General features: G+C 42.0%; 1 protein-coding gene across 13 annotated transcripts in view; it reads right to left on the bottom strand.

Annotated features, from left to right (window-relative positions):
- The window catches only part of Septin11 (septin 11), a 143,588-nt gene that overhangs the window by 86,271 nt on the left and 45,098 nt on the right, over positions 1 to 12,219 (bottom strand). Inside the window, exon 1 of one of the 13 annotated variants that reach the window (XM_040292271.2) lies at positions 12,049 to 12,215. The exons of the other annotated variants lie outside the window; for them this stretch is intronic. Coding sequence (XP_040148205.1) covers positions 12,049 to 12,075 — 27 coding nt within the window. The 5' untranslated portion in view covers positions 12,076 to 12,215. Of the gene's footprint in view, positions 1 to 12,048; positions 12,216 to 12,219 lie in introns of those variants that run through there. 13 annotated transcript variants of the gene reach the window in all.

Raw genomic sequence — 12,219 nt, 5'->3', positions numbered from 1 at the left:
GGCAAGGACTGAACACCAGTTCAAAGAGCCTGGCAAGAGTTGCCTATTCAAGGAAGCTCAACATCATTCAAGTCTCAGGTTTTGATCACGTACTAAACTGGAAGTTTTCTAACAGCATGGGGAACAGGGCTAAAAACTCTGAAGGTCAATAAACTGAGTGTGGTGTTGCCCATCGGTAATCCCAGGTACTTGGGAGGCTAGGGCAGAAGGATGGCAAGTTCAAGGACAGCTGGGCAATCTAACAAGACACTGTCTCAAAAAATACAAAGGCAGAGGAGAGGGAATATTTGGCAGAATAGAAGTTTAGAGGATTAGACGAGGGGAATGAAGGGAAGGGAGGAGGGATAGGAAAAGGAAAGACATTAGAATGATTCTGACATAACTCTCCTGTGTACACATATGAATACACCACAGTGAATCCCCATATCATGTACAACCACACGACTGGGATCCTAATTAAAATAAGATATATTCCACGGGCTGGGGTTACGGCACAGTGGTAGAGTGCTTGCCTCACACGTGTAAAGCACTGGGTTTGATTCTCAGCACCACATATGAATTAATAAATAAATAAAGGTCCATCAATAACTAAAAAAAAAATTTAGAAAGATATATTCCATGCTTATATAAATATATCAAAATGAATTCTACTGTCATGTATAACTAAAAAGAACCAAAAAACAAATAAATAAATAGGCTAAAGATATGACTCAGTGGTAGAGCACTTGCCTAGCATGTGCAAGGCAGTGGGTTTAATCCCTAGTACTCAGGGTTGATGGGAAGAAGATCCTCAAATATCAGACTTGTTGATGAAGCACAATCATGAATGAGGCAAGATATGAAGTAAGAAAGACAAGTTTAAAAACTCACCTCTGAACTGAAGCTCTACTTTAATGTTTCAAATCTCAGTGAGAGGGAGACCCTTTTGCCAAAGACAGACTTTGGTTTTGGTTTGGTGTGGTGGGAGAATGAGAAGAAAAATAAGTTTTGACAACTCCACTCCTTCAAGGTGCTACAAACATTGGCTGGGGCTCAATGTTTATTGACTTAATGAATAGGAAATAGTAAAGTCACTAAGGAATAACACCACCAATGCTTCAAGGAAAAGATCTGGCAATATTTGGCAGCATCTGAGGTCCCCAATGTGCCTACCTAAATCTCCACTATATAAAGACAACAAGACTCCTACCATCTCCCAGCTTTGATTGGGATATAAAACCCAATTTAGAAGCAGCTCCTCATTCACGCAGCACAGCTGTAAAGTCAGCTTTGGAGCTACAGCTAGTGGCAGCCAATTAGTTACTTGTGATTTAAATGGTTAAGTCTTTGATCTTAATTTCCTGCTTTAAGTCCATAAAATACCTAGGAATTTTGGTTTCAGAATGGGGCAGATTTAACTATGCAAAACTCAAAAACATTTATGGAACGCTCATAGATAAAACTGCTTCAAATGTGGACCATCCAACATTCCCTTGGGGAGAAATGATCAAGATGTTGACTTAAAGATGGGGCAAGACTTTGAAAATAAAGAGGTATGTGATAGATAAACAATCAAATTGTTGCAACAGTACAAAGGACTAGTCTTAGATTGCCTGCCCACACAAGAAAATTCAAACCAAGCAACTCAAAGATTGACAGCACAGGTGATAAATTTGGGAAGATTTTGAGAATGAGTCATCCTGGTTTATGTCATTTCTGAGGATCTACATTCTCAGAAACTGCCTCTGGAGTAGGTGACTACAAAGAAAAGAGAACACTAGCCTTGGTAGCACACACCTGTAGTCTCAGCTAACCTGTGATCCCAGCCACTTGGGAGGCTGAGGCAGAAGGATCACAAGTTTGAGGCCAGCCCCAGCAACCTAGGGAGACTCAGTCTCAAAAACTAAAAGCGTCTGGAGACATAGATTAGTGGCAAAGAGACCCTTGGTTCAATTCCTAGTACCAAAAAAAAAAAAAAAAAAAAAAAGGAGAGAGAGAGAGAGAGAGAAGACAAAAGAGAACAGAAATTTGAAAAATCATCCTAAAAACTTGGACAGACACTTACATGAATCCTGATTCTTAAAAGTTTTCAATATTACTTAAGATTGTCTCAAGAATTATCTCATTTTTCCAATCTATATATGTAGTATCATCCCGAAAATTTTTCTGATTTGTTTTAAGACAGTTCTAAGCTTTGGTCCAAATCCACAGCTTATGTATCAAAACCACATTTCCCCTATTAACTCTGTATCTAATTCCTGGAATGTAAAAATGTAATTGAATTGAGATGGATAAATTAAACAAGTTACAAAGTATGCATCCTAGCCTCAAAGCCAGCACTTCCATCCAGACAGTGTTAAGAACTAGAAATGAAAATCATGGAAAAGTTTAGATGATGCCTCCAACATTTTTCTTTTCTGAGTCCAACTTGTACAAAGTTTGAAGTCTGCCCTCAATACATAGAACTGAAAAACTAGTAAAAGATCATTTTGTTTTGAGCATTTTTTGAAACACGCTGAGTAGCTTGTATGTTATAAAACATTCATACTCCCTTATTTGTATAAAGTAAAAGAAGAGCCCAAGAGAGGTTTTCTTCTAGATTTCTCCAAAATGGAAGGACAGGGACAAGGGCTTGTACTCATGCAGTTATTTATGGAGAACCAACTCAGAAAAACAGAAAAGGGGACTGAAGAGTCAAACAGCCAAGAAGGGAAAGCCATTCTAAGGGGATCTTGGAGGCTCAGGGCCTGCAGGCTGGTTGAGGCTGAGACTCACACAAATTCTCAGAAGCCACCTGCCCCACACCTCAGAATTGTCCAACTTAGTGACAGAAGTGAAGAAATATTTACCCACCAGCTTGGGTTCCTACTGAGGTGGGCGGGTGGCAGTTTGGGTTGAGCACAGTCTTCAGAATAAAGCAGTTATTATTTCAGCATTTGTTTCCCCTGGATAACTAACTTTCATGGCAGGCCAATGTCCCAAGTATCAGTGTAAGCACTTCAGGTATACTAACCCATTTAATCTCTACCTCTTTTAAGAAGGTAGAAGGTACTGCTATTATTTTACAGATGAGATAAGTAACGTGCCTAAGGTCACAGAACTTGGCCAATACCCTGGAACTCAAGCAGCCTGGATCCAGAGCCCCACATTCTTGACCAAAGGGCTATATACTACTGCCTCCAAGCAGAGAGAAAACAGAGCAAGAGAAGGAAGGGAGTCATCTGAGGCATCTGCATTTAGGAACAGACAGGCTGGGAAAGGTCTGATTTGGAAGCATCCCAAGGGAAATAATTCTGTCAAGCAGCTGGAAGTTCTAATGGCCTTGCAACCATTTCCCAGAGAGAACAGTCCCAAGCTGGAGCCACCAGGGAGTGGGAGCAGCACAGAAGGTCTTTCAGAAGGTCACCCCATCACTTACTTGGTGATGATGCCACTGGAAGCTATCATCAGTGAACAATAGGAGCAATCACTCTCAGACTTCAGTTCATTCTGGATGCTCATCTCTCTTTAACTGCTTCTTAGTCTCTGTTTCTCTCTCTCTCTCTCTCTCTCTCTCTCTCTCTCTCTCTCTCTCTCTCACACACACACACACACACACACACACACACACACACACACACACACACACACACACATATACACATCATTCTACAATGTCTATCTGGAACCAAAATAAGACAAAAAGAGCGAGAAAAATAATTACAGACAAAAAAAAAAAATTAAAACAGTGCTGAGGAGGTAGCTCAGTGGTAGAGTGCTTACCTAGCATGCTCAAGGCCCTGGGTTCAATCCAAGCAACAATCAATCAATCAATCAATCACCCTTGGCTTCACAGTAGGTTCCTTGACTAGGATGACACAGTCTACAGAGTATCATTCAAAATGCTTCTCCCTAGAAGAGGATTTACTTCCTCATCCCATAGCTCTTCTCAAGCTTGTCACTCCTTGCAGGGAGTTTACCCATCCCTGCTCTGTGGAATTCAGAAGTGACTATTTACTTTAGCCAATGAAATTCACGTGGAAGTAACCCACTGAAGTCAGTTCAGGGTCCAGCCTGTCTCTATTTCCTCTGTCACCAGAGTAGCTATATACAGACAGAGGATATTCTCTGAGACTAGGCCCTGGAGTCAGTATAGCATGGAATAGACCTCAGAGGATGGAACAAACAAGAACTTAAATGACAAACCTTTATTACTGTGTAAACCAGCAAGCCTCAAGGCCAACTTGTTACCTCAACATAATTTAGCCCAACTGACTGATACAGATGGTAGGTCTATATGCATGTTGAAAAGAAGAATTGTTTCCAAAACCAAGCTTTCTCAACAGGCTGAACCAGATTAGATAAGTGACAGGTTATTCTTGCCTTACTTTTCTTGTCTATATTACTTTTCAGGTATTTTGAGTAGATACTGAGACATGACTGTCTTGGCAGCAATTTGAATAAACTAAAAATATCAAAATGTTAAATAGGCTTCCTGTACACAAAGGTTTTGGTCAAACCCTCCCTACATTTTCAAATTTCAAAAACTGATTTGAAGCCAGCATGGTGGCACATACAGCTCGGGAAGCTGAGGCAGAAGAATCACAAGTTCAAAACCAGCCTCAGTAACTTAGTGAGGCCCTAAGTAACTTAGCAAGACCCTGTCTCAAAATAAAAAAAATAAATGAGCTAGGGATATGGCTCAGTAGTTACCCTTGGGTTCAATTCCTCATACAAAAAAAAAAAAAAGGCCAGATCTGAGTGAATTTAATAGGCATCTTTTAAAGAGAGTCACTAATTTCATGCTGGTATGAAATGAGTACACACTGCACCGTGAAATGAGATGAATGAAAAGGTTTCCTTAAGTCTTAAGGGAACTCTGGCTTTCAAAAAGTTTTCTCAGAGGGTCCAATGTTTTTCTGTTTGTTTTTTGCAGTGCTAGGGGTGGAGTCCAGGGCCTCATAAATGCTAGCAAGTATTCATCTTTTTTTCTTTTTTTAGGGAGAGATGGCGGTGTGCAGCAGGATGGGGGGAGGATTTGAATCCACAGATCCCCCGCCCTTTTTATGTTTTGAGACAGGGTCTCACTGAATTGCTTGGGGCCCTTGCTAAGCTGCTGAGTCTGGCTTTGAACTTGTGATCCTCCTGCCTCAGCCTCCTGAGCCACTGGGATTATGGGCATGAGCCACTGCATCCAGTCAGGTAAGTGCTCTTCTCATGAGCTATATCCAGCCCCAGTTCCTTTTTGAACTGTCACTTGAAATTCAACGCGCTACCAAGGAGAGTCCTGCCATCTCCCCCAGCTTCATGCTTCAGGCTGTTTTCTTTAGAGTCTGGAAAGAATTTCTGGTTCTATATCTTGAGGAAGGGATTGATACATTTAGACTAGACAGGGAGATATACTGTCATTTGCTGTCACTAGAAACCTTTCTTCTCTGTGTCCTTCCTCAGACTTTGTTTTCTCTGTGCTTTGGGGCTCAGTTCAGGCAGGAAAGCCATCAATTCTCAATTCCCCTGATCCTTTCTCATTCCCCCTCTACAGCAGTGAATCCTGGAAAATAAGGACTCTGCAGATTTTTAATGTCTTCCATCAACCACTTCCAATAATCAGTTTTGTTTTGTTTTCAGGAGTAGAGGGTGGGGGATAAATAGGATACAGAGAGTAATATAGTGAATACACATCTATAAAGAGTGCACGTGATCTAGTCTCTTGCACATCCCCAGCATCATGTCTGTCTACCTTCTCTACCTGGCCTGGAATACTGACGTCCCAGCTATTTCTTTACGAGGTTCTCTCTCACTTTCAGAGCTTTTTGCACATGGTGTTCCCTTAGCTTGGAACACTCTTCCACAGCCACCTCTCTACCTGGCTTTCCTTGTTCAGTCCAATTGCTTACTCACCCTTCAGGGAGATTTCATAAGAGCAGAAGGGATATAACCTCAGAAACTGCTCATGAAATGTTAGCAAGCAATATCTGATAAAACAGAGTCTTCAGAAGTCCAAGAATGATTTCGAGTGTATTTTTTCCAATTTCTAACCTATTTCCAATTTATAACCTTTATTATTTTGACTCTACTTCTATAAGAAAAAAAAATCAAAAATTCTTCCCAAAGAAATGTTACTTATAAAAATAAGAAGATAAATCTTTATATATATATATTTAAATTTCCTTTTGCATAATTAGAAAAGGTTTAAAAAAAAAAAAAAAAAAAGGCCAGAACAAGAACAAAGTCCCACTTGTTGGGTGCCAGTTATTCTTTTTTGATTTTTTTTTTCTCCCTTACTGATATTGAGCAGTTCACAGAGTGACATCCCAGATCTCTTTATTTTTTATTTTTAAGAAAGGATCTCTTGGGCTGGGGATGTGGATCAAGCAGTAGCGCACTCGCCTGGCATGCGCGGGGCTCTGGGTTCCATCCTCAGCACCACATAAAAATAAAATAAAGATGTTATATCCATCGAAAACTAAAAAATAAATATTAAAAAAAAAAGAAAGGGTCTCACTAAATTGCAGAAGCAGGTCTCAAACTTGTAATCCTCCTGCCTCAAACTCTGGAGTAGCTGTGATTACAGGCCTGTGCCACGTGGCCTGGCACTAAGGTTGGGGTTTTTGTTTGTTTGTTTTTTGGGGGGGGGAAGTATGACATTTTCTCCACCTCTCCATCTCAGCCTGCACCCCCTCTCAACATACCACACTCCATCACACAAGGTCACAGTTCAGCAGATGGACAACATGTGTCTGCTAAACTTCCTGTATTATGTGACTTAAGCAATGTGCTCACACTTACTGGCACTGATCCAAAAAAAAAAAAAAAATGGGTGGCTCCGGTGCCTTGGCTTTAGTCATATCAAGGAACAGATTCCTGATTTCTAACTCAGGCCAGGACTGAGACAATGAGACAATGCAATTTTTCTTTTAGATCACCAGCAAATTCTTTTTTAGAAGTCTGCCTGTATCACACCTTAGCCCAAGTATTGTTTTTCTGTTCAATAGCAGCTGCACTGATGGGTTGCCAGCAAGGCCTGAGTAGGTTGGGAGGTATTGTTCAGTTGGAAGGGAGTTTTCTGTCAATCTAGATTTTTAAAAAGAGGGGGAGGGGAAGCATCAATTATATTGTAAAGTAGTTTCCTTGGAAAAAAGAATAGAAGCTTTAGATAGGCTGTGTCTTTGTTTAAATAATGGATCAGGCTTTGGAGATCCCAGCTGAGACAGGTCTAGCCAAGATTATGAAAGACAGATCTCAATAAAAAGTCAAAATCCAAAAGTGGCCTCTACTTCAACTAAGCTTTGGGTCCTATAAAGACAAAAAAGAGGCACAGAAAACCCTGTAGACTTCTTCAGACTCCAAATCCCATGATCACTATCAGTGTGGCATCAGGTGGCCTTTTGGCAATCAATTAAAGTAGGCCATCCAAATCATGGAAATAGCAGAGTTCCACAATCATTCATTCGTTTGTCTGGACAGACACAGGGTGGCCCAGGTCCAACACTAAGCATCTATTTCCTCCACTATGAGAGTGTTCAAATGGTCAGACAGGCCCCATCCAGCACACAGCTTGGTTTCTAATGAGCAGTTCATACAAGATGGGTTATTTTCATTGAAGTAAATGTTGATGTTGATGAAAATATACCTGCAATCTAAAGGTTGTTATATCAGGATGAAAGGATGTGAATAGTTTTGTTCTTTTAACCAATTCCTTAGGTATGTCTTTTTTTCAATTTTATTTTAGGGTAGACATATTTTAAAAAGATTATTTAAAAGATAAAAAAATTAATCTAAAGCTGGGCATGGTGGCACACATGTAATCCCAACTGCTCAGGAGGCTAAGGCAGGAGGATCGTGGGTTCAAAGCCAGCCTCAGCAAAATCGAGGAACTAAGCAACTCAGTGAGACCCTGTTTCTGAATAAAATACAAAAAAGGGATGGGGATATGGCTCAGTGGTGCAGTGCCCCTGAGTTCAGTCTCCAGTAACCCTCCCCCCCCATCTACAGATTTCGAAATATTTTAAAAGGATTATTGCTCTTGAAATACTCTTTACGTTCTTTAATAATTATCTATAGCACCTCCACATGTATAATTTATATCACAGACTATATATAGAATTTTAATTCTTAAAAGCCCCTCCCCTTACAGGACAGCCCCTTTATTGTATAGACAGCCCTTCCTTAAACATTTTTCAGCTTTATTAATCTTTCCCAGATGGAGGGCTCTGGCTAGCCCTCCATCTGGGGCCACATCCTCAAGTCATAGAAATGTCAATTTTGTAACAAAGAAAAATAACATTTTTTCCAGTACTTCCTCACACATAGTCTCACCACCGCCCCAACTTTGTTCAAGATAGACCCTATCTTTAGGTACTATCTCTAATGATCCCCAGACAGATGAAAGTCTTTACCTGAACTGTAACTGTTGACTCAGCAATATGTGCATAATTCCCTCTCTCCTTAGTTTATAAACACCATTGACGTTTGTCACTTTAATATACAGGGACACTAAATATCAGAAAATAAAAGCTCCTGGTAAGAAGGAAATATCTTTCTTCTCCACTGCTATATCCCCAATACCTAAAACAGTATCTGATGCATAGTAGATGCTCAATAAATGAAACTAGTGAGCAAATGGTAAACTTTGCTTTCCATTTCTTTGGCTCAACAGATAAATGAGCAATTAAAACAAATTTCCTGAAGGATATTATAGAGAAATTTCTGCCACTGGAAAAGTTTAAGCATATCTCTGGTTAAGAATCAAGTAAGAGTTGGGCTGGGGATGTGGCACAAGCGGTAGCGCGCTCGTCTGGCATGCGTGCGGCCCAGGTTCGATCCTCAGCACCACATATACCAACAAAGATGTTGTGTCTGCCGAGAACTAAAAAAATAAATAAATATTTAAAAAAAAAAAAGATTTAAAAGAATCAAGTAAGAAATATTTATGCATGGAAAAAACTGAACCAAATGAACTCTAAAGTTCAACTCTTAACATCTATAACTTGATGAATAGCAAACCTTAAGAGGGAGTGGTTCGGTTACATAAACCCTGATTCCCAGGTAAAGTAATTGCCATGTGCTGTTTAAAATCAAGATAATTGCTGCCCTGGGATACAGATGCAAAAATGCTAATTCATCCAAAATGTAGACACATCCCTAGGAGGGAAATGTCCTTGTTAATTATCAGTTACAATCTGGAAACAGCACACACGTGTTTCAGGATTTTCTCAGGACCAAGCCCTAAAACCATCAGTGGTTAAATGAAGAAGTTGGGGATGGAGATTTCAAATGGAACAAACAATATCACATTAAATTAAAGCTTTTGTTTTTTGCAGTCAACAACAAATTCACTTAAGAAACATCTGAACTTAAACCTTGAGGTTTTAATGGTTGTAACCGAATATAGCTACTTCATAAAACAGAAAATACTACATTTGACATATAAACATTTCTCCCCATGAAAATGTATTTACCTTGATATCACACTAACATGTCTAAAACTGAAGACCAATTATTCCAATTGAAATTTTCTTTAATCTGGATGGGAGATGCAGTTTGTAGGAAAAGGAGATAACTTGTGATTTTGCAAACAACTTTTTAAAAAACATAATTAATTCTAAAGGAGCAACTATGCAAATCCATTCCCATATAAATCAACCTTGAAGTGACCCTTTTCCCTCAAAAATGTTTCCTTTCTTTGATTCAAAACATAGAATAGATAAGGGGATTGGAAAGGCAGAGAATTCTAGCATTAAAGATGCAGTGCAGTTTGCTTGGAACTGGGTTTAGAGAATCTTCTGCATTCAATGAGTTGTTCTTAGACACAACTATAGAGACCCCATTTAAAAGAATAACTCAATGAAAAAAGTCAATCAGTTCAACAATTCCTTGGAAATGAAATCACACATTTTCTGTAACGTATTAAGAGACTTTCCAAACTTATAGTCAATTCCTGATTACTCATACAAGTCAGGGGGAAAAAAAGTCTTCCATTTTTAAATTTTAAGTAATTTAATCTTAATTCCAGTGACAACAGGAAATGTGCAGAAAGCAGTAATTTCCTCTGTATCTTTTTAAAATCTCCTCTATTATCTGAATGAGAGTTCTTACACAAGAATCCATGGGGCTCCAGCTCACATATGGTGGGCAGACCTGGTGTTGGATATGATTAAGGCCACACAACTAAATCTTAAATCCACATATTGTTCCTATTTAACTGACATATATGAACTAACTAATTTATAGAAAAATGTGCAGCAAATTATTTCTTCTACTTCCCCCAGCCCTCAAGAATGCACCAGCAATAGGTGTTACTGAAAAAGACACCCCCTACACAGAATATTTGCATTCCAAGAGGCTTGCCAAAGCAGATATTGTTATTTTAATTCTCTGAATCTGTGCCCTAATAATAAGGGGGGGGGGGTACCAAAGCAGATATTGTTATTTTAATTCTCTGAATCTGTGCCCTCATAATAAGGGGGGGGGTTACCCAGATAAACCTATAAACTTCAATTTCCTCACTAGAAAAATACAGAGAAATACAGAGAAAAATACAGAGAAACTATGCAAACTCCCTTAGTGACAACTATGACCACTAATTAGCAAGGCCACAGTTTGTGTGCAAGAGGAAGCCAGAATTCTTAAGAATGTATCATTAAATAGTAGAGTTTAAAAGCCCTAAAAGACCCACAGTTGCGCTTTGGTGTGACCACTGCAAATTCTCTGACCGTGAGAAAAAAATCTTTGAAAAAACCCTGGGCATTTTGATACCCCTAGGTAGAACTCACAGAGGGGAAACTCCTTGAACTTCCTCCTGGGCCCAGGCTCGGGGTGCAAAAGGCAAGCGTTGCCTCAGGGAGGAGGAATCCAGGGGAAGAGCCTTGAGTTTGAAGGCATGGCCTTGCATTTCTCGGTTTCTGAGCTCCCAATATCTCCCTGAGATTTTGTCTATACCTATGAAATCTCTCAAGTCACCACCTGCAGCTGCACAGTTGTGAGACGGGAAAGAGGAGAAAAGAAAGAGGAGGTAGGGAGATCAGGAAGGACCTCGCCCGAGGCGCCCTCAAAACCCAGGAGGCAAAAGTGGTCTTTGAAAAAAGAAAAAGAGAAAGAAAGAGGACTCCGCCTTTTCCATCCGGCTCGGCTCCTTTCAATAAAAAGGAAAGGCCGCTACCGCCTCTCCCTCTCGCTTTCACGCGGGGGATGTAAAGTAGCCATTGATCGCATCCTCCAAGTCCCACACCCCTCGGGCTGGGTCCCGAGTTACAAAGCGAGTTACAAACCGCCTCTTGCACTCTAAGAGGCGCAGCCTGGGTCTGGACCTCTGACCCACAAACTCGAGGCAGGAGCATCCCCTCTCCCTCCCTCGGCCAGTGGGGCACTCGATTCTCCGCGCACCCGCCTTCCCTTCCTCTTCCAAGGGTCTCCTCTTCCCAGGGTCTCCACCTCCGGCCCACCGCCCCCGGCCTTCCAGCCGCAGAGCCTTTAAGTACTTCCACCCACCCCAACAAGGGAGCCTTTTGAAAACTTTGTGTGCACATCTAGGGCTTTGTCCACATCCTGGGCAGGGCCGGGTCACCAGGGTGGGTGCCTGAGGGTGTCCGGGATCTCATAATGCTTGGGAGAAGCCACCACGGAAATCCCACCCCTTTGACCCGCTTCTACCACCGTGTGACACAGCGCTTCGGTTCACAATTCCCATGCCCTGATCGCCCCTGGGCGCGGGGGAGCCGAGAGGAAACCCCCGGCGCCTTTCTCGACTGTCACGAGGGACTCGGTGTGCGCGAGGAGAGGGAGAGAGCTGAGAAACGCCGCGGCCGAAAGAACCCTTTTAAAGGGAACGCCGAGAGGGTCCTTTTTCTTCCATATCTCTGGAATAGGGGCGCGACGAGGAGATACACTGTTGCATCAGGTAGGAGCTGAGTCTCACCGCTCCGAAACCTCCCCACAGCCCCAGACGCGCGCCCAAATTCATGCACACACCCACAGCCAGAGCCGCCACGGTCCACAGCCCCGGTAGTCCCCACCCGCATCCGCCCCAAATCCGAGACCACCCTGCGCTGGAGGAGCAGCGCGCGAAGGAAACGAGGCCCCAGCACTCACAGACTGTCTCCCCACCGCCACGGCCATCGCGGCTGCGGCTGCGGCTCCGGTTGGGTGCTCTGGACCGACACTCAATGCTGCTGCTAGCGCCTGGGCTCCGGCTCGCCTCCCCCGCGCCTCCCTCGCGGCTGCGCTCTGCTTGCACTCGGCTCCCGCTCGCAGCCAGCGGCA

This window comes from Ictidomys tridecemlineatus, chromosome 9 (genome assembly GCF_052094955.1).
Source record: "Ictidomys tridecemlineatus isolate mIctTri1 chromosome 9, mIctTri1.hap1, whole genome shotgun sequence".
Classification (NCBI taxonomy): domain Eukaryota; kingdom Metazoa; phylum Chordata; class Mammalia; order Rodentia; family Sciuridae; genus Ictidomys; species Ictidomys tridecemlineatus.
This window is presented reverse-complemented; position numbering and strand designations above follow the sequence as displayed.